Source organism: Capricornis sumatraensis, chromosome 13 (genome assembly GCF_032405125.1).
Source record: "Capricornis sumatraensis isolate serow.1 chromosome 13, serow.2, whole genome shotgun sequence".
NCBI classification, from domain to species: domain Eukaryota; kingdom Metazoa; phylum Chordata; class Mammalia; order Artiodactyla; family Bovidae; genus Capricornis; species Capricornis sumatraensis.
Window position 1 is genome coordinate 81,783,260 of NC_091081.1, and position 26,509 is coordinate 81,809,768.

General features: G+C 43.1%; 2 protein-coding genes across 2 annotated transcripts in view; one reads left to right on the plus strand and one right to left on the minus strand.

Moving 5' to 3' along the window:
• Window positions 1-1,194, minus strand: part of SERAC1 (serine active site containing 1) — a 53,451-nt gene extending 52,257 nt beyond the window's left edge. Inside the window, exon 1 of the mRNA XM_068985427.1 lies at window positions 1,189-1,194. The gene's annotated coding sequence lies outside the window, so the exon portion shown is untranslated. The remainder of the gene's footprint in view (window positions 1-1,188) is intronic.
• A 253-nt stretch (window positions 1,195-1,447) lies between these two features.
• Window positions 1,448-13,892, plus strand: GTF2H5 (general transcription factor IIH subunit 5). Its single transcript, XM_068984972.1, has 3 exons — window positions 1,448-1,499; window positions 2,353-2,416; window positions 13,516-13,892. Exons 1-3 carry the CDS (start codon window positions 1,448-1,450, stop codon window positions 13,694-13,696), a joined length of 297 nt encoding a protein of 98 aa, XP_068841073.1. The 3' UTR covers window positions 13,697-13,892.
• The last annotated feature ends 12,617 nt before the right edge of the window (window positions 13,893-26,509 follow it).

Consider the following 26,509-nt stretch of genomic DNA (forward strand, 5'->3'; position numbering starts at 1 on the left):
TATACCGCACAAAATGTTTGTTGAATTAAAAAGTGGCGATTTTAAATCTAGGTGATTTGGAAAAACACGGAGAGAAAAGCAGATTTTGAAGTGATGGTGAAGTGAGGTCTAATTCAGGTTGGGAGGCATTCTTCAGTTCTCACAGGTCATTAACGTGCAGGCATCTGATATCTGGCGCACAAGAATAGAGGTTTGACGTGATGGAACGGATGAGACAGTGAAAGAGGAAAATGCATTCAAGAAGAAAAAAAAGAATAAATTTAGTAACAACTAGAGTTGGGGCAGATTAAAGAGAGGGAGGGAACGAGCATGCGCAACAGCATGGAAACCAAAGGGAAAGATTTGAAGCAAAGAAAGAGGGAAATAAATGGAAGAGCTAGGTTCCTAAATCACATGCACACACAATTGGAGAAGTACAATTTCACCTAAGGAACAGAAAGCAAGAAACCTCATTTCTCGACTGGTAAAAAAACAATTAGAGCTCCAATACATTGTTGTTCAGTAGCTAAGTGGAGTCCGACTCTTTGCAACCCTGTGGACTGCAGCATGCCAGGCTCTTTCTGTCTTCCACTATCTCCCCGAGTTTGCTCAAGTCATATCCATTAGGTTGGGTGATGCTATCTAACCATCTCATCCTCTGTTTCCCTCCTCCTCCTGCCCCCAGTCTTTCCCAGCATCAAGATCTTTTCCAATGAGTGGACTCTTCGCATCAGGTGGCCAGAGTATTAGACTACAGATCCGAATCTGGGGAAGGAAGTAATTTTAGAACTCTCCGGGTCTTTCCTCCGGGCTCGGAGGACCCATCAGCATTCAATCTTATTCATCCTCTCGCGTCACAGCTATAGAAGCTGTGGTCTGAAAGGTTCCGATCTCAACTGCGGAGACTTGTTTCCTCCTCATTTTCACCATCCTTCCTGTGGCCGACGGTACCGGCAGGTGCTCTCTGGGCCTGGGACTGGAATTAAGAGGAGGGTGGCGACCGGGAAAGCAGAGCCGGGCTGCCGAGGCGGGGAAACAGGCCCTCACCTCACGCCCAGCGCCGGGTCAGCGGGTCAGCCAGGGGCCGCGCGCCCTCGCTGGGGCGCCCCGGCCGCGCCGAGTCGCCGCTCGCCCCACGGCCCGCAGTGCCCGGCTTCGCCGAGGCCTGCATCCGCCCCCCACCCACGAACCCAGCCCTACCTTCCTTACCTGCCGGCGCGCGGACGCGGCCACAGCCCCCTGGCCGTTCACGCAGCAGCGCGTTCCCTGGGAGCCCGCCCCAGTCCACTGCTCCCAGTCCCCGCCCCTCCGCTCCCAGTCCCCGCCCCTCCACCGGCGGCGGGCGGCACGTGACCCCGCCCTCATCTCGCCCCGCCCCGCCCCCGCTATAAGCCCCGCCCACAGCCCGCCTCCCCGCCGGCGCGCCCCACCCTCGAGGCCGTCGCGGTCGCGATGACGTAGAAGGCGCATGCGCACTCTGTTGTCGGTGCCTCGGCGCTGTGGGATCCGTGGGTGGAAAGGTAAGTGGCGTCGGCCCTCGGAGCTGTAGGGGAGCCTGGGGTGCGTGGAAGCTCTGTGGGTTTCCAAGAAAAAAGGAGGGGAGGGGAAAGTCCCAGAAACCTGTCTTTCAGGTTGCGGGGATACAGGGTTCCGTCCTGTCTCTCTGACGAGGCCGGGCGGCTGCCCCGCGGCAGTTGAACTGTGCATTTCTTTTGCGGGGGCGGGGAGGGGGCATTGCCCAGCGCCCAGGTGTGGAAGTTTAATAAGAGTTAATTTGGCGTGCGCTGAATGGGTTCCTTACCTTCGAGCGCACGTCACTGGGGTACATATTTTATTTGGCAATATAACACAAGATCTGGAGACTTGGATTGTTCTTTTTCTGCTGGTAGCTGCGACTTAAATCTTTTTGCTCCATCTCATCTGTAAAACGAGATGGTCGGAGCCCCCATATAATTTTTAAGGCCTCTTGCGAAGCTACCATTCTGTGACTCCTGTCTCCCAGAATTTTACCTTTTATCGTATTTCTACGTGGGAAAAAGAAATATTTTAAATAATGTACTTGTTCTAAACGTGGATTGGCTACACTGCTGTGGAGTTAGGCCCCATTAGGCTTTCATTAGGATTGACTGGGGGTAGGATTTGTTTGCAAATAAGATTTGTGCATTGTTACTATCCCAAATAGACTCTTTTGAATTTTGTTAAAAGATCAGAATATCTGTATGTTTTCCTAATGTTAGCTCTATGTTTTTCATAGACTTCTATGTTTAGTCTTGGCGTTTAATTTTTTGCCTCTGTTCAGAAGTAAATCACCAAAGGATATTGAAGTTAATGCTTTTCTATTTTGTCACCTTAGGGTTTTGTTACCATTTTTAGGGTCATCAGCACCTTCTGACTGGGAAAAGATGGTCAACGTCTTGAAAGGAGTGCTTATAGAATGGTTAGTAGTTTTGATACTTATTAAGTTTTAAATCTGCACATTGAGTCTTTTTGTTTGTTTTGCACATTGAATCTTGATTTGCATGTGTACTGTTTCCAAAATCCATTTTGTTTTGTTCTTAAGAGCTGAGTGAATCAAGTCTTTCAGCTTTCTCAACTTCATTTTCTTGCTTCGTAACTGATGGGACAAATTTTGTTGCTAAGTTTCTTCCTAGTGCCAGTTTTCAGCATCTCTGTTGAATTGATGTCATTGGCGTTATTTCCAACAAGTTTTGGTCAGTGGCAGGCAGCATATATGTGAAATTAACCCTCTTTAGGGGAACAGTGCTTGTATTTTCAAGTCATCAGTGGTTAACTAGAATTTTAGGGCCTGCCAAAGTCACACAAACTTTGGTCTTTAAAAAAGAGAAAAAAACAGGAGAGCCAGTTGAAGGTTTCTTAAACTAGGCACACATTCCAAAGGAGAAACTAAAAGCTGTGGGCAGAGTTAGCTCCTGAGAGCTAAGGTAGGGCTCAATTATCCCCAGTTTGAAAATCTGAGCTGCTGGCCCAGTCTTGCTCAGTCTCTGCTTTTTTTTTTTTTTTTTTTGCCCCACCAAATAGTTCTGTTTCATCTGGGAATCCTGCCCTGATTGTCTGAAAATACTACTGTCTACATTTCTTTACCTCTAATGTGAGCCATCATATGGGTGATGATACTGACTCTGTGGTGGCAATGTTCAGGGAGGAACAAGACCAAACCCTCGCATACTCTGACATTTCAAGCAGCACCATCCAGTAGAAATACAACATGAGCCACATATTTAAAGTTTCTGGTAGCCACACTGAAAAGTAAAATGAAACAGGTGAAATTTATTTAACTCAGTATACCTGAAGTATTTCACCAGGTAAAAAATCCTCAAAGTTCATATTAACACTTCAGAATCATAGTAAGTCTTTTTCCGTACTAGAGTTTCAAACTCCACTGTCTTCTGTACTGCTGCAGCACAGTCACAGGCTAGCCATATTTCAGGTGCTCAGTAGTGATGTGTGACTAGTGGGACTAGTGGGCTGCTTTATGGATAGCGCAGATGTAGCTTGAGTGGAGAGACCACCAAACACAATTAAGAAAACAGCCAGTGAAGTGGGAGGGAACCTAAGGGAATGTTTCACTAAAGCATGTAGGCTGTGTTAAGTGGTGGTAAGAGGTTGGATAAGATGAAGACACTGGAGGTCATTGATTTTTTTTATTTTTTTAATATCAGAGCTCCAATAATTTTGTGGAAAGGTGGGATAGATACTTCAGAAAGGGGAAGGGAGGAAAGGAAGTGTAAACTGTCTTGATAGTGAACAAGTGAAGTCGCTCAGTCATGTCTGACTCTCTGCAACCCCATGGACTGCAGCACCCCAGGCTCTCCCCTCCATGGGATTTCCCAGGCAAGAATACTGGAGTGGGTTGCCATTTCCTTCGCCAGGGGATCTTCCTGACCCAGGGATTGAACCCAGTTCTCCCGCATTGCAGGTAGATTCTTTACTATCTGTGCCACCTGGGAAACAAAGGGATAGAGAAATGGGTTGGTCACAGAGGAAGGATTTGTTAAGATACTCTGCTGCTTGTTACTTTCACTATTTTAACGTGAGAGACTAGAATGTTTGGTGATGGAAGTAAACGCTAGAAATGAGAGAAACATTCACTGGGGAAAGCCAAGGGACAGATCTAGATTCCAGAATTCCAAGCATACTGTGCTGTTGTCTTTTGGAAGACACTTCTGAGCTACTTTTTGTTTTTTATTTTTCTTATTACTTTGTCATAGCTAATAGAAACATTTTCCTGGTTGGTCTTTTAATGTTATTTTTTAATTTAATTTTATTTTTTTTAATTTTTATTTTTACTTTATTTTTCTTTACAATACTGGATTGGTTTTGTGTACACCCGTGGCGGATTCATGTCAATATATGGTAATGTTATTTTTTTAACACAGAGGATCCACACACACATTGTCAGCTGTTTTTCCCTTTTATTTTTTCCAATTCTTCCAAATTTAATCTTCCTTCTGGATTTGATCGGTATTCACCTCTCTCCTAGGGTCTTCATATTTTTCTTTTGATTGATATTTTGTATTTCATTCACCTGGAATTTATTGAGAGAAGGGGCATATTAAGTTAGCTGTCTTTTTTTTTTTTTTTTTTTTGGTCAAATAGCTGAATAATTGTCCAATAACATTTATTTCCTTCCCTCATGATGTGTGATGGCTCTTTTATCACGTCATCTTTCTGTCCTTGCTACTGTCCTTGCTTTCTGTCCTTCCCTAATCCCATGCCACATCCATTTTTTTCATTCTTACCTATTCAGGAATAACCTGGGAATAATTTAGTTTGTTTCCAAAATAGTCCTTTTGGAATGATGGTTGGAATTGTATTACACAAATGCATATATATTTTTTAATGACAGTTGGGAAGCACTTTAAAGAGCAGAACTTTCGGAGAATCATTAAAGTTTGGTGGTAGGCTTTCAGTTTTAGCCGTAAGAACAGAGAGTGCAAATTTGTAAGAGGAACTGAGGTATTTTTTCCTGATGGGGCAAGCTCCCACTGGTTTGCTTGTGACCAGCCTCAAAATTGTCCCTGGGCACTAGTGGCCTTCTGTCACCTTGTTTTTCCGTGTATTGCCCAGACTAGCAGCACCAGCACCATCTGGAGCTTGTTAGAAAGGAAAAATTTCAGACCTCACCCCAAATCTCCTAAGTCAGAACTGTTCATACAAAAGGATTTTTACACAGTGCCCTTAATCAGCTGAAGTTTGGTAATCAGTTTTGCAGTGGAGAATTTTCTTGCCCCAGGACTAGATTTTATTTTTCAGATGGATGCTATCCTAGCAGGGGCTTCCCTTGTGGCTCAGTGGTAAAGAACCTGCCTGCCAGTGCAGGAGACCCAACAGACCCGGCCGGGTTTGATCCCTGTGTCAGGAAGATCTCCTGGAGTAGAAAATGGCAACCCACTCCAATGTTCTTGCCTGAAAAATTCTGTGGACAGAGGAGCCTGGCAGTCTACCGTTCCTGGGGTCACAAGAGTCAGACACAACTTAGTGACTAGGCAATAACACCTATCCTTGCAAAACTTAATTTTTCCCTTCATGGTGAAATCTAAAGTGTAGCCTGAACAATTTTTCAGAAGGGCAGCTGTTTTCCCAAAGATTCAGCTCTTTCAAGAAGGCTCCAGACCTAAGCAGTAATAGAGTCGTAAAGGGCATGGCCAGGGCCAGTGGCCTCCTTCATGAGTAGGTGCACCTGTTGGGATGGTGGAACCTGAAAGAGTCCTTCAGTCCCCTCATGTCTATACTTAATGCCAAAGGGAAGACTGTTGATAATACAACAGCAGCTGTATACTTCTGTTTATCATCTCATAATATTCACAGATGGTATGAAGCATTTAGGTGAATTGGAGTACAGATCTCCATTGAGAGATAAATCAACAGTGTATAATGTTGGCCGTTTAGTCCCAACTGTCAGTGAATTGAAAAATTGAAAAGTATATGAATATAATAAGATTCTTTCTTCCCAACGCTTATCAAATACCAGAGGCTAAAGATTTTCGTATTTTTTTTTGTCAAAATGAGATTGGTGAAAACTTCCTGTTTGTTGGGATCCACCTCTGTCGTTGACTGCCAGCCTCACACCAAGAGTTTCCCGAGTGGAGCCAACCACAGCAGTTACTGAAGCAAGCCACATATGCTCAGCAAATGTCTGCACCTGATTCCAGGTGCTCAAGCAGACCTCTGGTGTGATACTTAGCACAGTTGGTTTGGCAAGTGCTTCAGCAAGGAAGATTTGTAGTACAGGTGCAAATTCCAACCAGTTCACAGCACGAGCGCAAAGAATCTGGAGATATAGGTAGTATTAGACCACTCTTGTCATTACACTTTTGGCTTCCAAACCTGCATTCTATATGAAAAGCAAATCAGAACTAAGGCCAAACCAGTCTAACCACTGTCCTATTCTTTCACAGTATTTATAGTATCTTTTGTGAGCCTTTGCTTTTTATTCTCAGCAAGGCCAAATTCACTGAAGTTTCTTGGGCACCCAGAACAATGCCTGAGATATATATAGAGAGAGAGCTACTTAGTATTTGTTTATTGAAAGAATTTTGGTAATAAAATTGAATCAAGGGGTATAATCTCACTTAAATTCCAGATGATTAGTGTTCCTTTGGAGCTTCTCTACGACGACAGTGAGAACTAGAGTGGGTCTTGATAGATTGAATTCAAGTTTCAGTACAGAAAAGGTTTGTACAATAGGCCTCCTTTTGGCAAGTTACATCAGAGTAGCTTTTTTTTTTCTTTTAATTGGAGTATAGTTGATTTACAATGTTAATTTCAGGTTTACTGCAGAGTGATTTAGTTATACACAAAATTACTTTTTCTATGACTGTATTAATTGATCAGAAAAAAATAAAACATCAAGATGACTGGTGATTTTGTACCAGGTGAAGTTAAGCTGAAATGTTCATTTGACTTAAAGGCAATTAAAAACAACAAACACTTGAGTAATGCACATGTAATAGGAGATGGCTAAAATGGCAAGGGGATAGTCTGCAAATGGCAGAAATTTTGAAAACACTGACCTATTAGTTAAAAGCACAGATGTGAGTCCCCTGGCACTTCTTGGTTTCAGTTTGTTCAACTTTTATTTAATGGAAAGTATGCAGATGTATTTTATTTATAAACTTTCTGGAGATGAAAGTCTTCATAACCACTTCACCCTTGCTGTCTCTAATCCCAGTAGCTAGTCAGTTGTGTGTCGTCTGTGAATGCACTGCGCTCAGACAGTAACAAGATAACATCAATTCGGACAGCAGTATTTATAATGTCCTTCTTTCTCCTCATTGTTCCATTTAGACCCCCAATTTATTTTAAAGGGTTAACAAAAAACTACTGTATGCCCTGTCACCTAAAGTGTATCTTTTTAAGAAGCCTCTGAATGTGTGCTTTTTGTAGGAGATCCTGAGATTCTTGTGGGGTCTAAGGCAGTTCAGGACAGGAAACACTGTGAGGGTGAAGTGGGACCCAGGGTCACCACGAGAGAGACAAAGGCACGTCCCTCCTCGCAGGGACGGGAGGGAGCAGCCTGGGTGCAGAGCGCTGAGGCCAAGGGGTGGTTTCTGTCTCCCCTCACCTGTCTCCTCTTAAATTGCCCTCCTTCCTGTCTCCACCTCTTCCCACCCCTACCCCCACCCCTTTTACATGTATAGGCTTGGAGCAGTTGAGACAGCAGCTGAGATTTCAGAGTCTGAGCAGGAAGACAGAAGTTGTAGAGAAGCTGAAGCTTTGGTTTCCCTGTCCTGTGCGCCTTGCCATTTTCATTTCTGTAAGATCTGAAAGAACCCTGTTCAGCCTGCTTCGTTATTGCCAGATTCTTTCTAGAATTACTCTTTAAACTCTTTTTTTTTTAATTAGTATTTTACAGCCTGGGTATGATTGATAAGATGATTGGATGATTGGTACGATTATTTATTTCAGTAAGATTTCTCAACGTACAGGGTGGTGTTGCTTTACAAAAATTTCTTACTTAAATTTTTATTCTGTGTAACTGCCAAAATTAGGGAGTTACTGCATGTGTAAATTTAACATCCTCAGTATCTGCTTAAATCTGTGACCATCACATTGCCTCTCTTTGTATTTATAGAAGACCCTGTTGTCTCTCCCATCCTGCACGGCCAGTGATGGGACCAGATGCCGTGATCTTAGTTGTCTGAATGTTGAGTTTTAAGCCAACTTTTTCACTCTCCTCTTTCATCTCATTATAAGCCTTGAGATCTCATTCCTAGGCCCTCAGTCACCCAAAACGCCACAGGTTTCCAGGTCATCCTTCATTCATTTCACATTCACTGCCTTCTGGCTCTCTTCATCGGCACTTAAATTCTACCTCCCCCTCACCCCTACCCCATCCTTTCCACTTTGGCCTCTAGAACTTAGTGAGAGCAGGAACCCCCCGGATCCCAGCTTCTTCTCTCAACTTTACATCTTTCTTCTCCCCCAATTCCCTTTTTTGCTGTTGTTATAATAAAACCTAGCTTTCCCCTGAGCCCGCTCTGTTGACTTTTTTTCTCTAATATATCTTATACCTTTGGACCAAGAAATAGGATGGTTGTCTACCTTCTTTGACTGTGTGGATCACAATAAACTGGAAAATTCTGAAAGAGATGGGAATACTAGACCACCTGACCTGCCTCTTGAGAACAGGTCAGGAAGCAACAGTTAGAACTGGACATGGAACAACAGACTGGTTCCAAATAGGAAAAGGAGTATGTCAAGGCTGTATATTGTCACCCTGCTAATTTAACTTATATGCAGAGTACATCATGAGAAATGCTGAGCTGGAAGAAGCACAAGCTGGAATCAAGATTGCCAGGAGAAATATCAATAACCTCAGATATGCAGATGACACCACCCTTATGGCAGAAAGTGAAGAAGAACTAAAGAGCCTCCAGGTGAAAGTGAAAGAGGAGAGTGAAAAAGTTGGCTTAAAGCTCAACATTCAGAAAACGAAGATCATGGCATCTGGTCCCTTCACTTCATGGGAAATAGATGGGGAAACAGTGGAAACAGTATCAGACTTTATTTTTGGGGGCTCCAGAATCATGGCAGATGGTGATTGCAGCCGTGAAATTAAAAGATGCTTACTCCTTGGAAGGAAAGTTATGACCAACCTAGATAGCATATTCAAAAGCAGAGACATTACTTTGCCAACAAAGGTCTTTCTAGTTAATTAGTTAAGGCTATGGTTTTTCCTATGGTCACGTATGGATGTGAGAGTTGGACTATAAAGAAAGCTGAGTGCAGAAGAATTGATGCTTTTGAACTGTGGTGTTGGAGAAGACTCTTGAGAGTCCCTTGGACTGCAAGGAGATCCAACCAGTCCATCCTAAAGGAGATCAGTCCTGGGGGTTCATTGGAAGGACTGATGTTGAAGCTGAAACTTTGGCCACCTTATGCGAAGAGCTGACTCATTTGAAAAGACCCTGATGTTGGGAAAGATTGAGGGCAGGAGGAGAAGGGGATGACAGAGGATGAGATGGTTGAATGGCATCACCGACTTGATGAACATGGGTTTGGGTGAACTCCAGGAGTTGGTGATGGACATGGAGGCCTGGCACGCTGTGGTTCATGGGGTTACAAAGAGTCAGACACAACTGAGTGACTGAACTGACTGACTGACTACCTTTTTTCTCATTGCCACCTCCAGAAATCCTCCCCCCACTCGAGGAAAACCCCCGGTTCCCAATCTGATGAACCCACCCAGTAATCCTCTCTTGTAATCGTCTACAGACACCCAAGTCTTTCCTTGAAGGTTTTTCTTCAAAGGCAACCTGTCACTCTTCAGAAGCACTCCACAGATTCTTAAATGATTTCATTTGTGTAGTCCTTTCAGTCCCCTGATGACCTCTCAGCTCCCTGACCTCCTTGTCCAATGAGCTTTCCTTGTCCTCCTGTCTCCATTTGCATTGTCACACCTACCAGTATTGGGGTCTCGTCAAAACCTCTGTTTCAGGCACCTACCTCTGACCACCACCTCCTCTTTCCAGGTCATGCCCTCTAATACCCTAGGTCTATAGTTTCTTTTGGAGAAGGAAATGGCAGCCCACTCCAGTGTTCTTGCGTGGAGAATCCCATGGACAGAGGAACCTGGTGGGCTTCAGTGCATGGGGTTGCAGAGAGTCAGACACGACTAAGCAGCTCCCGCAGTTAGTTCCTTTGGACCTCCCTGGTGGCTCCTTTGATTCTCCCAAACCTGCAGTCTGCTGATCCCCCCAGCTCTTCCCTGTCCTGCACGGTCCCCACACCCTCGCTTCCATCAGTGTACTCGTCCTCGTAAAGACCCTCAGCTCGCTTGGCCCTCTCTCAGTCACATTCACCAGGTCCGGTTCAGTCCAGCTCTCCCCCTGTTGTGAACCTTTACTTCCACAACTCTAGATGGCTGGAGAGCACACTGATCGGTCTCACTTTAAATTCATGACTGTTATTAAACTCATGTCTTAAATAAATGTAGCCTGCAAATTCCTAAGTTCATTTGTTCTCTCAGTTTCCTAGTCAAGCTGTTATATTTCACCAAATTCAGAGTCCATCAGTTTTAAAATTTAGCAGTATGTTATGTTCCTCTTAAGAAAAATCACATGCCATTAAATCGAGACCCATGCAGTTTGGGAGATAATTAAAATCTTCTTGGAATGAATGGAATGTGGTATTTCACCTTCTCTTATCGCAGAAACCGCCCCTGTCCTTACCTCAGCTCGTCACTCTGTTTCTTGTTTCACTGAGAAAATGGAACATCCGCTAGTCTTTTATCACATGGACGTGGGCCCGTACACTCTCCCCGCCGTGACGCTAACTGGGAACGACATCCTTCTCCAACTCCCGCTTGATTTTCCTACTCTTTGTAGCAGAATTTCTCAGAAGATACATTTCTGTTCACTTTTCTCTGATTTCGCTCCTCTCAGTCCAGAAACCACTCCAGTCAGATTCTCTCCTGTGTTGTCGTCGTCTTGAAACTGCTCTTGTGAAGGTCCAGTAGCTTTCTGAATCCAGTGGTCCGTTTTCAGTCCTTATCTTACTATTCCTATTAACAGCATTTGACCCAGTTGATCTCTTCCTCTTCCTGGATATCCTTTGTTAACATGGCTTCCAAGTACCCTTCAGGTTTTCTTCTGACCTCAGTGGTCACTTCATATCTGTTTTGCTGATTCCTCCTTTCCTTCCTAACCTTCTGGGGTCGGGGTGTCCGGGGCTTGGTGCCTGGACTCCCCTCTCTCGCTTTGCTCTCTCTTTGGTTGTGGCTCTGAATGCCGTCTAGACACTGATGACTTACGGACTCCTCACTCTGGACTCCACTGCTGAAATCCAGAATTGTGGATCCGGCTTCCTGCTCAGCCGCTTCATGCGGGTGACATCTCAAAGGTAACATGCCTGAAAGTGGACTCCTGATCTTACCTGCGCACCTGTCCTTCCGTGTTCCTCCTCATCTCAGTGCAAGGCCGCTTCATGTCTCCATTGTCTCAGGCTGAAAGTCTTGGCCTCTCCTTCATTCCGAATCTCAAAGTTCGAGTCCAGCCTCAGCAAGCTATGTTGGCTTTACGTTCGGCATGTGTCTAGCACTCAGCCGCTGCCCAATCTCACTCACCACCAAGGTCCAGATCCTTGTGTCTTGTCTGGATCACCTCAGTCACCTTCTAATGGGTCTCCCTCCTTCCAGCCTTGCCTCCACCGTCCACCAGTCTTTTCTCAGCCCTGCAGTCAGTATGATCCTTAACATTTAAAAGTCAGGTCAGTTTGTAAGTTAATTCAGGATGAAGCTCTGACCTCATCTGGTGCTGCCCCCGCCCCGTCCCCCGGCTGCCCCCTCCAGCTCTGTGGCCTTGCTGTTCGCTCTGCCTGGGCAGCTCTGCGTCACGTCACGCCATGGTTCGCTCCCTGCCTCCGCCTGACGTTTCTTCAGATACCACCTGCTCAGTAAGGCCTTCCCTGAGGCCCCTTCTTAAACTTCCAAGATCATGTCACTGTCGTCACTGCCATTTCTCACTCTGATTTCTTGGTTTTTGTGTGTTTGTCATAGTGTTAGCACTAGACTGTAAGCTCCACGATAGAAAGGGTTCTGAATTGTTTGCTTCACTGCTGAATCCCCCGGACCACAGTAGCACTGGATACGTGGTGGGTGTTCAGTAAGTTTTTATTGAATGAGGGAATAAAACTTAAAATAGCGTATTTGCTGCTGCTGCCGCCAAGTCACTTCAGTTGTGTCTGACTCTGTGTGACCCCCATAGACAGCAGCCCACCAGGCTCCCCCGTCCCTGGGATTCTCCAGGCAAGAACACTGGAGTGGGTTGCCATTTCCTTCTCCAAGCGTATTTGCTACTTCTGAGCAAATCAATATCCCACATTAGTATGGTCATTCTGATACCGCAACTATAGAATTTAACTGAATTTTGCCAAACTTAAGCGGGTAAATATAACCTTAGTATTCTGAACCTAAGGTAATAAACATACTAGGAGCTAAATTTAAAATCTATGTCATTTCTGACATGGGCAGACCTGCTTATGTATTCACATCATTTTAGAGCTAGTAAATTGTTAATAAAGTTATTTTGAAGGCAAGTTGTTGAAAGTGATTAAGACAGCCGTTTTTTCAGGAAGGCTTGACTTTATAGTCAGTATGCCATGCACCATACTCTTTTAGTAATTGAAATCCATTACTTGTCAGCTCCACGTATACCTATGCCTGTACTTAAAAGCAATAAGATGTATACAGTTTTCAGTAAATTACACTGACCTCTTTGAATTAGTTATTTTTGTAATTGATGTTGACAGCCCTCAAAAAGAAAGATTGTGTGAGATTATGTTTTCTCTCAGAATTAAAAATCTGTATGTAACTGGACATAATTTTATATTCATCTTTTGCTAAACACATTATTGTATATTATGTCCTTTGTTGTGATTCAGGTTTTTATAAAAAGCATTCTATAAATCCAAAAAATTTTATCTCTTTGCCTTAAGACTATCCTGTTTATTCTAAGCTAAAAATCACAAACAGAGTTGAATTTAGCTTTTTCTGAGCTCAGTAGGTTCAAAGAGATTTGGTTAGAATTTCCTTTAAAGATTCTAAGTGATAGTTCAGACTTACAAGGTTCAGAATTAAAGAAGAGAAAAATACTTGAATATTTATTACCAGCCAGACATTGTCTTTGACATTTTTTAAATCAGTCCACAGGGCCATGCTTTGGGTCCCTGTTAACTACAGAGCTGTGATTGTTGCTTTACTTTTACACTTGTCGCTGACAAATTATTATTTAAAATATCATTGTCTGCCTCTTCTAAACTTCCACCAACTGTTCTCAATGAAGCTGCGTCTGTGAATTGTCAGCCCTTGGGGCAGAGAAAAGAGGGGAGGGATTGGGGAACACTTTCCAACTTTTAAGATTATCCTCAAACAGTCTGTGGTCAGTTTTCATCGTTCAGGTCTCTGGTATACCTAAACAGCAAGGTGTCCCCTTGTCACATGTTTCATCTCGACAGTGACCCTGCCACGAAGCCATTTCTGCTGTACTTGTCTTATCACGTGTTTTATCTCAACAGTGACCCTGCCATGAAGCAGTTTCTGCTGTACTTGGACGAGTCAAATGCCCTCGGGAAGAAGTTCATCATTCAGGACATTGATGACACTCATGTCTTCGTAATAGCAGAGTTGGTTAATGTCCTCCAGGAGCGAGTAGGCGAATTAATGGACCAGAATGCCTTTTCTCTTACCCAGAAGTGAAAGTATTAGCCACTGACCCCTTGGGAATTAAAAGTAACAAGTGTGAGAGACGGCTACCATTCTGTGTCTTATATGACCGGTTTGGTTTACAGAATTGCTTAGAAACATTTCATGGGAAAGACAGGGGTATCATTTGTTCATAAAAAAGCCCTGCACTGACTTTATTGTGTTATTCCACCCCCCTCCCCTGCCCCAGTATATATACCCTAGAATTAAAAAAAAAAATTTTTTTAACAGTTGGGTGTAATTTGGCTTTTATTTACCTTTATTAAAACATAAATGTAGTTGGTTTTCCTACCTTTTAATACCAATTTATTCCATTAAGAATATAATGAAATATGCTTTTAAATCATCAATCTAATAATCTAGATACTTATTTTTGCTTGTTCTTATTAGTAATTGGGGGTTTGATAGAGTAGGTATGGTTTGTTTTGTTTCAACTAGATCAATATGCCAGGGTGGGAACTTTGGTAATATTTGTGCTTTACAAATAATATCTGCATACCAGCCAGCTCTATTGGTGAAGAAGATGTGGAAGAGAACCATGAAACATTACCCAAAAATTCAGTTTTTAAAAGCACCAAGGATTAGAAACAACCAAATGGAAAAGGTATGTGCTGCTTTGCAGCTTTCATCATTCCTTATTCAGACTCTCACATTTTCTTATTAAGGCAAGTGCTCTTTTATTAAGAAGTCAGTTTTACTTGGGACTTATTCCTTATGACAATCCCTGTTTAAACTTATCTCAGACAGAAAGGTAGGAACAGACAGAAGCAAAGTCAGTCTTGGTGGAGGCCGCACGATGAGGTTGAGTTGTGTTGCATCTAGTTCTGTGGTTGATGCAGGCAGAAACAAGGACCCTTTTGGAGGCTTTGCTTCCCTTCCTGAAGATGGTGTTAGCAGGATGGGTTCAGATAGCAGGAGTTTTCCAAGAAAAAAGAGAGCTTTAAGGATGTTAGATGGAATCTTCTCAATCCCCAGTTCACCTGCCTCCCTATGGTGTGTGTATTCTTCACAGCATCTGTGTACCGCAGTCAATTGTACATGCATTCCTAAACCTGGAAACTTCATTGCATATTTATCGTGATTCCCACCCATATAACTCAAACCACCCAATTTTGATTTTCACAGAACAGTGCAAACAGTTTTGATGAGTTATTGGTCTTCCCTGATGGCTCAGATGGTAAAGAGTCTGCCCACAATGAGGGAGACCTAGGTTCAATGCCTAGATTGGGAAGATCCCTTGGAGAAGGGAACACTACCAACTCCAGTCCTTGGGCCTGAAGAATTCCATGAACAGAGGACCCCGGCAGGCCACAGTCCGTGGGGTCGCAAAGAGTCAGACACGATTGAGTGACTTTCACTTTTCCAGTGGCACAACTTGTTGAATACAGTTCCTTCCTTTAGGATTTCCAGCTGTTCTGAAATGTTAACAACTCTTGTATTTCAGGCCTGTCTAAATCAATTTACCTTAGGTTTTTTTGTCCCGGTAATTTTAACATGAAAGTGAGAGAAAATGTTTTTTTAGAATATCAGAGTTTAAAAGGTACCAGAAAGACTATTGGACAGTGACCACAAAGAGTGTTAAGTGCAGGAAAATCTTTTTAATTGTTTAAAAGCGGAGCTAGGGCAAACGCTCAGTTTGTTTCTCCAGACGGCATTAGAAAGACGGGATGGTGTAGTGCTGGGAGCGCCACACGGCAGCCACTGAGCTGACTTGTCTGACAGTGAGAGAAGCTAGGAGAACAGGAAATATCCAGGCAGCGTCTTCCCCAGGCTCTGCTGCTTGGAATCTGGTTGACACGATTCGATTTAGCACACTTTGGTTGTATAAAACAAGAGAGGTTGGCTGCTGGGTGTGGGAGAAATTAATTGCTGTCTTTTTAACAAAGTCTTAAATACGTGAAAAGGTAGTATTAACTTAAATTTTCCTAACTGCATAAAAGAGTCGTATGTTAATTTATGGAAGAGAGTTGGCCAGTCACAAATACCTGTGTACTAAAACTTGATTTTAAAATTATGCTAAGTTCTTGAGAAAGTTCCTTTTTTGACACTGTGTAAGGTCAAAACTTCTGAATTCCTTAGAACCCCAATTTCCTTGTGAAATTTAGTGTGATTATAAATTTTCAAGCATCCTAAGTAGGCATAATGATTAACTTAAAAATGTTGAGAAATCAGTTTTGGTGAACACTAACTGATAACAGGCAACAAAGGTGCCAATCAAAATTATTAATGATTATATTGTTCTTAACATTATCTATGGGGGGTTCCCATTGGGCACTAGTGGCAAAGAATCTGCCTGCCATTGCAGGAGACACAAGAGACACGGGTTCAATCTCTGGGTCAGGAAGATCCCCTGGAGTAGGAAATGGCAACTCACTCCGGTATGCTCTCCTGGAAAATCTCACGGGCAAAGGAGCCTGGAGGGCTACAAGCCATGGGGCCGCAAAGGGTCAGATACGACTGAGTGAGCACAAAACAATATTTATAACAGAGGTGATTTGTCATAATAGTACACTTTTCTGGAAAGATGGTAAATAATGTGCTTCCTCAATTTCATAGTTACACATTAAACCTCTCTTAGCTCCAGAGAAACTAAAAACTCTGACATATGCCTTCTGATTTTACTGCAATCATTCTCTCAACCACCTTTACAGACAGGAAAAGGGTAGGTTTTATCGATGAAGAAACGATGCAGCCTGCAAATATGGTCAGTTCATATTCTCAAGTATGCATAGCTCTGCTTCATTTGTAGCAGAGACAACACTAAAGGGTCTGTTGATGAGATTATTGAATACGCTTTTGGAAAACACTGTTCTCCCTACAGAAGAGTGATGACAAGCCCGACTGGGTCCAAGCTGCCTGGGTCTAAACATAGCTCCCTGCTTTCCAGCTCTGGGATCTCATACATGTTGCTGAGTTATTCTGTGCCTCTGAGCCCTCGTCTGTGAAAACAGGAAAAGTTATCCTCAAAACTTGTTTGGATGATTATAAGTTAAAATACATAAAGCAGATGGTTCTGAAATTTAGTTACCTTGAATCTAGGAGAGCACAATGAAAAAGAGGGAAAAAAGGCATTTCAGCGCACATACATGCACATTTTGTTTTGCGTGATCACTATACTATGAGAACAAGCAGATGGGGGAGGTGCGGAACTCCTTGTAAAAGAACATTAAGTAGATAGTGTGGGCAACTTTGTCAAGAAATACCTGAATGCTTAACTCTTCTAAGACCATCCCTCTCGCCCTTCACTCTTTTTTTTTTAATTAATTTTTTTATTGGAAGATAATTGCTTTACAGAATTGTTTTCTGTCAAGCCTCAACATGAATCAGCCGTGTGTGTGTGAAAGTCGTTCAGTCATGTCTGACTTTACGACCCCATGGACTATACATTCTGTGGAATTCTCCAGGGCAGAATACTTGAGTGGGTAGCCTTTCCCTCCTCCAGGGGATCTTCCCGACCCAGAAATCAAACCAGTATTTCCTGCATTGCAGGTGGATTATTTACCAACTGAGCTATCAGCTGCCAGTATACATATATCCCCCCCTTTTTGAACCTCCCTCCCCTCTCCCTTCCCATCCCACCCCTCTAGGTTGATACAGAGCCTGGGTTTGAGTCTCCTGAACCATACAGCAAATTCCCGTTGGCTATCTATTTTACATATGGTAATATGAGTTTCCATGTTACTCTTTCCATATATCTCCTGTCAATCTTAAATTATCATTAATCTTTATTAAAATTCCTGGGTCACAGTCCATTTTTATTAAAACTAAGCCACTTTTCCTCACCCTCAGATACAACTTAGTGACTAAACCACCACCAGTCTGATGGATTTAAAGTGAAATTTAATCTCAATTATGTTTTTATCTTTATTTTTAAAAGCTGTTTCAGCCTTGTGTATGTGTAACAGGGATAATTATATGCTCTTGTTTAATGGGAAATAAATAGCCTTTCAGCTTCATTATTACCAGTTGGCCTCTACCCAAACGGTTATTCTAACACTAAACCTGTGGGGAAATACTGTTTGTAACAACTGAATTACGAATGCGTTATTATACATACAAAGACTGTTTACATTCATAAATTGGAGACTTCCTGCAGTAAGTTAGTTGGCCCCAGTTAAATTTTACTGAAAATCATGAACCATTTTATGCTATTTGTAAATAAATACTGTTGGAGAGGTTTGCTGCCGCTGCTAAGCCGCTTCAGTCATGTCAGACTCTGTGTGACCCCATAGACGGCAGCCCACTAGGCTCTTCTGTCCCTGAGATTCTCCAGGCATTAATACTGGAGTGGGTTGCCATTTCCTTCTCCAGTGCATGAAAGTGAAAGTGAAGTCGCTGAGTCGTGCCCAACTCTTCGCGACCCCATGGACTGCAGCCCACCAGGCTCCTCTGTCCATGGGATTTTCCAGGCAAGAGTACTGGAGTGGGGTGCCATATCCACTCACAAAGTTGATTAATAAGATGCTAGAGGTAGACGTTTTCAGGGTGAATTTTTAAAGCAAGCTTTATCAAGTAGACATAAAAGTGTGTGTCATAAATGTACACATCTCTGTAACTACACATCTGTACACATCTCACAAACTGAACACACCTCTGTAACCAATGCCATGATGAAGAAAAAATCACCAACCCGAAGCCCTTCCATGGAAACACTTTACTGTTACCACCGCTCACGGGTCAACACTGTTCTGACTTTGGACAGTGGAGATTAGTTTGCTTGTCTTTTTAACTTTGTATCAATATAATCAATGCAGTGTATACATTTGTGTCTGACATCTGTCACTCAGGAGCTTACATGGGAGAGTCATCCATGCTGTTGCGTGATAGTTTTTCATTCTCATTGCTGTATGGTGGGCATTCCATTATTTTCCTCAATCAAAGGCAAAGAGATACTTTGGTTAATAAGTCCTAAGATTTAATAATAAATTAGTCCTAAAAATTAATAAATAATTATATGTATCAATTTGAATTTGATACACATCAAAAATTTTTGCTGCTGTCAGCTAATCATACTAATAAATTTTTTCTGCAATGGCAGAATGCATATACTTCTGTTGTATATCTTTGAGAGAAGAAATGGAAGTATAGAATCTAATTGCCAAATATTCTGGCCTTAGTGACATTGATGGTTTTATGGTTATAATAGCTTCTTAATTTAGTCCTTCATTTACTTATTTAAAAAATGTGTGCCATGTCCTAGATGAGGACAGCTACTGTTGTTTAAAAAAAAGGTGGTTGAGGTTCCTGTATCAACCGGGAATGCTTTTAAGGACATTCCCCTGGAGAAGGGATCGGGTACCCACTCCAGTTTTCTTGGGCTTCCCTGGTGGCTCAGATGGTAAAGAATCTGTCTGCAATGCAGGAGACCTGGGTTCTATCCCTGGGTTGGGAAGATCCCCTGGAGGAGGGCATGGCAACCCACTCCGGTATTCCTGCCTGGAGAATCCCATGGACAGAGGAGCCTGGCGGGCTACAGTCGATGGGGTCACAAAGTGTCAGACATGACTGAGCGACTAAGCACAACAGAGCAGTGACTAAGGGTGACATAAGCAATAAGGAAGTTTAGGCCCATGTAACAAGAAGCCTGGAGGGAGATAGTTTCAAGGCCTTCGACCCTCTTCTAACTCTGGCCATCCCAATAATGTTGACTTTCCATCCCTGGCTTATCGCCTCATGGCCCCAAGATAGTGACTGTCACTCCAGGGGATACATGTAACCAAGGAGAGGAAGGCTCCACTTGCTGCAGAGAAGACAAGGAGAGGCTTCCTTCTGGCATAATTGTTTCTTCTCATCAGGGAGAAAAATCTTTCCTAGAATCATCACACATGCCCATCCGTAGACCATTTACTGGCAAAGAAGAATGGAGTATTTTAAGATCACCTGCAGTCTTTCTTACAGAATTCCAAATTTACGGCCAGTCCAGGTGACACTAAGTCCCCTATCATAACTGTGGATCATACTTAGCGACTTGCTTCCAAAGAATAAGTTTGTACGGAGTGAAAAAATAACTGTCCAATGGCGAAATCTGGAAAATACTGCTTTAGCCAGGTGGTCAGGATTAAATGAGAAATAAGTCATGTTGAGACCAGGTACCCTATATGTGATGAGACAGGCACTTCACCTCTGATTTTCTTCCTGAAAAACTGTAACCCCCAGTCTTACCATGAGAAAGGCATCAAACACAAGGAAATTCTACAAAATACCTGATCAATGCACCTCAAAATCATCTAGGCCAAGAAAAACATGGCAAGACTGAGAAACAGAAAGTGGAAGAGGCTAAGGAGACGCCACGACTGAACAGTGCAGCAGTGAAGCTGCACCCTGATGGGACTGCGACGCAGGAAAGGGCCGCTGGGCACAAACCAGGAAAATCTGGGTAAGGCCTGCAGTTAACGCACCAGTCTTGATTTTTCGGCTGTGACATATGTACCATATTCATGTACGATTGCAACATGTTAACCATTGTTAGAAGGTGAGGGCGGGGAGGGGTAGATGAGCCAAGATTGGCAAAATGTTGACAAGCAGAGAAGCTGGGCCATGGGTCACTGGGGCTTCTTACACTGATTTTTCTGCTCTTGTGTATCCTTGAAGATTTTCATTAAAAGTTTTTAAATGCAAATATTTTGTTCTGGTACATAATATGCCTACAGGTGTTTCAATAAATAATATAGCATAATGGTTTATAGCATGTATTTTTGTATCAACAATTCTGTGTTTGAATCTCAGTTTTCCCACATAATAGATGGTGATTGGAACAAATGACTAAACTTTACTAAATCTTGATGTTTTTATCCCTAAAATGCAGGTAATAATAATCATGATAATGCCTCGCTCGTGGTGTTTTTAAGGATTAAATAAAGCATGCATTGCTACATTGCATGACACATAATAAGCACTGAGTAATTTGAAAGTTTCCTCAGCAGCAGATAAATCTAGTCTCTCTCAGTTCTAATTAATAGAAATATGAGCTTGCCAGGTGGCACTAGTGTTAAAGAACCCACCTGCCAGTGCCAGAGACGTAAGAGACATGGGTTCAATCCCTGGGTCGGGAAGATCCTCTGGAGAAGGACTTGGCAACCCACTCTGGTATTCTTGTCTGGAGAATCCCAAGGACAGAGGAGCCTGGGTTACAGTCCACGGACTTAGAAAGAGTTGGACATGACTGAAGTGACTTAGCACGCATGCACACTTCTGTTAGGGTAAGCAAAAAAAGAGGAATTTATTATCAAGCTGAGTCTCGCAAAACCCAAGGATGGGGATGTAGTTGAGCTTCACAAAAGCTAAAATCAGACCTTCCAGCCCGTCTCCAGGCACAGCTTCTTCTAGCTGAGGACCAAGTTTCTCTGCTTCTCACTCCTGACTTCTAGAGGGAAGGAGGGTGGTGGCCCATAGCTGTAAGGTTCCTGCCTGTCCCTTCAAGATCCCTGATAGATGGATATGGTAAAACTAACTGTCTTTAATAACAAACAAATGTTCATACAATGTATTTTAGAACATATTTAGTATAATAGTGTTCTAGCATTTTATGAACAGTAAAGTTTTATGAGGAGGTAAGACCAGACACTACCTGACAGTAATCACAGCAGTAGTTTTTGGATCCATCTCCTAAAGCAAAGGAAACAAACATAATTGGGACCTAATTAAAAGCTTTGCACAGCAAAGGAAACCATCAACAACACAAAAAGACAGCCTGCTGAATGAGAGAAGATATTTGAAAATGATATGACCAATAAGGGATTAATGCGTGTGTGTGTTAGTTGCTCAGCTGTGTTGCAGCCCTAGGGACTGTAGCCCGCCAGGTTCCTCTGTCCATGGAATTCTCCAGCAAGAATACTGGAGTGGGTTGCCACACCCTCCTCCAGGGGATCTTCTCAACCCAGAGATCAAAGCCAAGTCTCCTGCATTGTAGGCAGATTGTTTACCTTGTTTACTGTCTGAGCCCCAAGGGAATCCCCAAGGGATTAATATTCAACCTATATATACAGTTCATACCACTCAACATTTAAAAAAAAAAAGGTTAAAAAATGGGCAGAAGAACTGAACAGTCATTTCTCCAAAGAGGAAATGCTAAGGCCAACAGGCACATGAAAAGATGCTCAACATCACTAATCATCAGGGAAATGCAAATCAAAACCACAGTGAGGTATCACAGCTGTCAGAATGACCATCCTCAAAAAGAACAAAGGAACACTGAAAAATGTTGGCAAGAGAGCCTCCAAGTTTTCTTGACCAAAGACACTGTTGGTGGGGATGCAAATTGGTGCGGCCACTGTGGAAGACAGCCTACCGTATGACTCAGCAATTCCACTCCTGGGTAAACATCTGAAAAAAACCTCACTATCTGAAACACACATGCACCCCAATGTTTATAGCAGCATTATTTACAATTGTCAAGACATGGTAGCAACCTAAGCGTCCATCAACAGATGAATGGCTAGAGAAGATGTGGGTGGAACACTCTTCAGCCATAGAACGGACGGGAACTGCCATTTGCAGCAACATGGATGGACGTGAAGAGCGTTATGTTAAGTGAAATAAGTCTGAGAAAGACAAATACTGTATGATATCATAAGTGGAATCTAAAAAATACAACAAACAGAGAAAAAGTGAAAAAGACATAAAACAAACTAGTAGTTAACAGTAGGGAGAAGAATGAGGGGCAATAAAGGGGTGGGGGAAAAGGTTATGGGATTATATGAAATCGTGTGTGTCAAACCTGAAAATTGTAAAGCATAGAATTTAAAGAATCATTCAATTAAAAATCAAATTAAAAAATCAAAGGGTACTCTTCTGTAAAAACTGATATTTTGCTTTATATATCAGTACTGGAAATTCTGAAGTGAACATAGAAGGCTAGCAGAAGCTGGCAAGGACAGTATTCGATGATAATTAAGCAGGTCAGGTCAAAAATATTAACGCAACAAGATTAAAAGTCACACTTTCTAAATTATATCCTTGCTGCTAAGTCACTTCAGATGTGTCCGACTCTATGCGACCCCATAGACGGCAGCCCACCAGGCTCCCCCGTCCCTGGGATTCTCCAGGCAAGAACACTGGAGTGGGTTGCCATTTCCTTCTCCAATCCAGGAAAGTGAAAAGTGAAAGTGAAGTTGCTCAGTCGTGTCCGACTCTTTGCGACCCCGTGGACTGCAGCCTACCAGGCTCCTCCATCCATGGGATTTTCCAGGCAAGAGTACTGGAGTGGGGTGCCATTGCCTTCTCTGAAATTATATCCTTAGGATGAATACAGAGTTGTTGTTCAGTCACTCAGTCCTGTCTGACTCTGCGACGCCATGGACTGCAGCATGCCAGGCTTCCCTGTCCTTCACTGTCTCCCAGAGCTTCCTCAAACTCATGTCTGTTGAGTCAGTGCCATACAACCATCTCATCCTCTGCTGCCCCCTTCTCCTCCTACCCTCAATCTTTCCCGGCAGCAGTCTTTTCCAATGAGTTGACTCTTCCCATCAGGTGGCCAAAGTATTGGAGCTTCAGTCCTTCCAAAATATTCAGAGTTGATTTCCTTTAGGATTGATGCAGTGAGAATAATATAATGAAGAAGGAATGTGGGAAACTGTGAATCCTTTGTAGATCTTAATGATATTTCCTTTTTAAAACCCATATTAGGGGACTTCCCTGGTGGTTCAGTGGTTAAGAACTCCATACTCCCAATGCAGGGGACACAAGTCCAATCCCTGGTCAGGGAACTAAGATCTCACGTTTGCCTCCCCCACCCCCCCAAAACAGATTAGGTCCGATTATGTACTTAATAAAGTTCATAGGAAAAATGGAAGTTCATTCTGTTTAGTGACTGTTTATCCTACTATTCCAAAAGAATATAGTGTGTTATTTCCTCACATGACACTCTTATTTGGGAAGAACAAAAGCAACTTAGCACATTAACTCTTCAGACAAGCTTAATATTAGTTTTAACAGCTGATCTTTTTATTCTCCTTGGATTTATGTTAATTTTTTAATTGAAGTGTAGTTGATTTACAGTGTTGTGCTAATTTCTGCTGTACTGCAAAGTGGCTCAGTCATACACATATATACATTCTTTATTTTTATATCCTTTTTCCATTATAGTTTATCCCAGGAGTCTGGATCTGGTGCCCTGTGCTAGACAGTAGGACCTTGCTGTTTATCCATTCTGAATGGAATAGTTTGCCTCTGCTAACCCTGAACTCCCAGTCCGTCCCTCCCCATCCCCTGCCTCCTTGGCAACCACAGGCCTGTTCTCTGTGTCTGTGAGTCTGTTTTGAGATACGTTCATTTGTGCCATATTTTAGATTCCACATAGAAGTAACAGCATGGATTTCTCTGACTTCATACAATCTCTAGTCGCATCCATGCAGCTGCAAATGGCCGTATTTCTTTTCATGGCTGAGTGGCAGTCCATCGTATATATGTGCACTTTCTTTACCCATTCATTTGTCTCTGGACATTTGGGTTGTTCCCGTGTGTTGTTGGCTGTTGGGAATAGTTCTGCTCTGAACATAAAGGGGCATGTGTCTTTCGGAATTATAGTTTTGTCCAGGTGTGTGCCCAGAAGTGGATTGCTGGGTCATATGATAGTTCTATTTTTAGTTTTCCGAGGAACCTCCACACTTTTCCACAGTGACTGCACCAACTTCGATTCCCACCCACAGTGTAGGAAAGGTTGCCTTTTCTCCACATCCTCTCCAGCATTTATAAATGTAGACTTTTTAATGATGGCCATTCTGACTGGTGTGAGGTGGTACCTCACTGTAGTTTTGGTTTATATTTGTCTCATAATTAGTGATGTTTAGCATCTTTTCATATGTTTCCTGGCCATTAGCATGTCTTTTTTGGAGAAATGCCTAATAAGGTCTTCTGCCACTTCTTGACTAGGTGGTTTTTGTTCTTGTTGAGCTGTATAGGCTGTTCATGTATTTTGGAGATTAAGCCCTTGCCTGTTGCATCATTTGCAAATGCTTTCTCCCATTCTTTACGTTGTCTTTTTGTTTTGTTTGTTATGGTTTTCTTTGCTGTGCAAAAGCTTGTAAGTTTCATTAGGTCCCATTGGTTTATTTTCATTTTTATTTCTATCACCTTGGGAGACTAACAGCTGATCTTGAGATGCACACATTGCCAGGTCGGAAGGCCCTCCCTGTAGACGGGCTTCCAAACACACAAGGACTTAGGCAGTGGGGTTATTTTAAAATAGTTACTCCTCAAGGACAGGGAATGTCTGGTCCTTTGCCTTCTTGTGTTCTCCAGGCAAGTACCCCTTTTAGGAATGCTCAGCACTTCCAAAGCCCACCCCCCACTCCATGACCTCAGTTTGATAAGCTGCATACTTTCTCTCCCTCTGCTTCTGCACCTTCTTCCCTCGTTGTGAAGTCTGAAGCCTTAGAATCACCACCACAGAGACCTCTTCCTCCCTGGAAGCCAGGCTTGGGTGACTGCTACGCTAGTGTTATAGGATGCCCCAGACAAGAGTCCACAGTCTGCTCTGAAAGCACAGGGTCCATGGGGGAAGTACCCATCTCCTCCAGTAACCAGATTTGGGGGAGCCCCCCATGCCTTTCCAGCCTTTGCTGCAGGTGTCTGGAAGGCCCTGGAGCCCTGATGAACCAGGCGGTACACAGACTGGCAGCATTGACTTCACCCGGGAACCCATTTCCAAACTTGCTGAATCAGAGTCACACATCAACAAGTTTCCCAGATGATTCTTAATGCTCATTAAAGATGAAGAAGAACTTCTGTGTAGGAACCACCCTGGGGCCAGCGAGAGAAGATTCAGGGCTTGGAGAGCTAGAGGGGTAGCCAATTAAGAGATGAGATGAGGGTCTTCCCAGCAGTCATTCTGAGGCTGTTATTCGCCCTGATGCCTTTCAAGTTGTGACCCCACACTCTCCAATTTGAGGAGAAACCTGGGGGTTAAAGACCATGAGATGGCTCTGGCGTTCCATGAAGAAGCTTCATAATACCATCCAGTCCAGACAGGGGCAAAGACACCTTCACCAAAATAAAACCTATCTCATTCCTGCACAAGAAATAGGATCAAAGTTCTGTTAGCTTAAAAAATTTACAACTTCTGACATGTCCCACTTCACAGATGGGAAGCACAGAGCTGCCCTGGCCAGTGGCTTTCTGCAACTCAGAGAAAGGTGGCAGATACTGGCTTTGCTACTGGTCAAGGCCTTTGTCTGAAGAAAAAGACGCCTGTCCTAACAGGACTTTAGCCCTCGCTCACCCTTTCGGCTGGATGTCACAGGGAGCAGTTGCCATGGGTGGAGTTCCTCACGCTGGCCCTGGCATCATGGCAAGCAGTGACCTGGAAACCCACAGCACAGAAAAGAATTGGCAAGGCAACAGGGTGGCGAGGTAGATGGCTGCTGCGCACAGATCACGAGTCCCTTTGGGCTATGCCAGTCAGGTAAACTGCTTCATTTGCTGATCTTTCATTTGCTGATCTTGTACTTCTTTGTGACAGGACTCAGCCTGTTATTATTGTGTCAGAATCATCACATGTCCACTTCTTATTTTTAAATGTTGACTCTGTTCTTTTAAAAGCTTTATATTACAGAAAAATTTAAAAAAATATTAGCCACCACTTCACGATCCTCACCCCAAAATCAGAATTTTGGTGTATTTTGGGCAAATCTCTGGTGTGTTCTGCAGTTCCGTGGATGTCCCCTGGCCCAGTGAAACATTCCAGGCAGTCAGCAACTTAGGCTCCCATCCCACCTTGTGACACACACATACACCTCCTGGTTGCCAACATGCTTGCTCCCCAATAGCCCATGCCTCATAAGACCTGCAGACCTGGAGAGAATCACCACT

Bases quoted from the DNA above. Each gene is read 5' to 3' on its own strand.
- GTF2H5 (XM_068984972.1), top strand. From the start codon at position 1,448: ATGCGCACTCTGTTGTCGGTGCCTCGGCGCTGTGGGATCCGTGGGTGG. The intron at 1,500-2,352 runs GTAAGTGGCGTC...TACCATTTTTAG, and splicing joins TGGGATCCGTGGGTGGAAAG to GGTCATCAGCACCTTCTGAC. The intron at 2,417-13,515 runs GTTAGTAGTTTT...TTATCTCAACAG, and splicing joins AAAGGAGTGCTTATAGAATG to TGACCCTGCCATGAAGCAGT.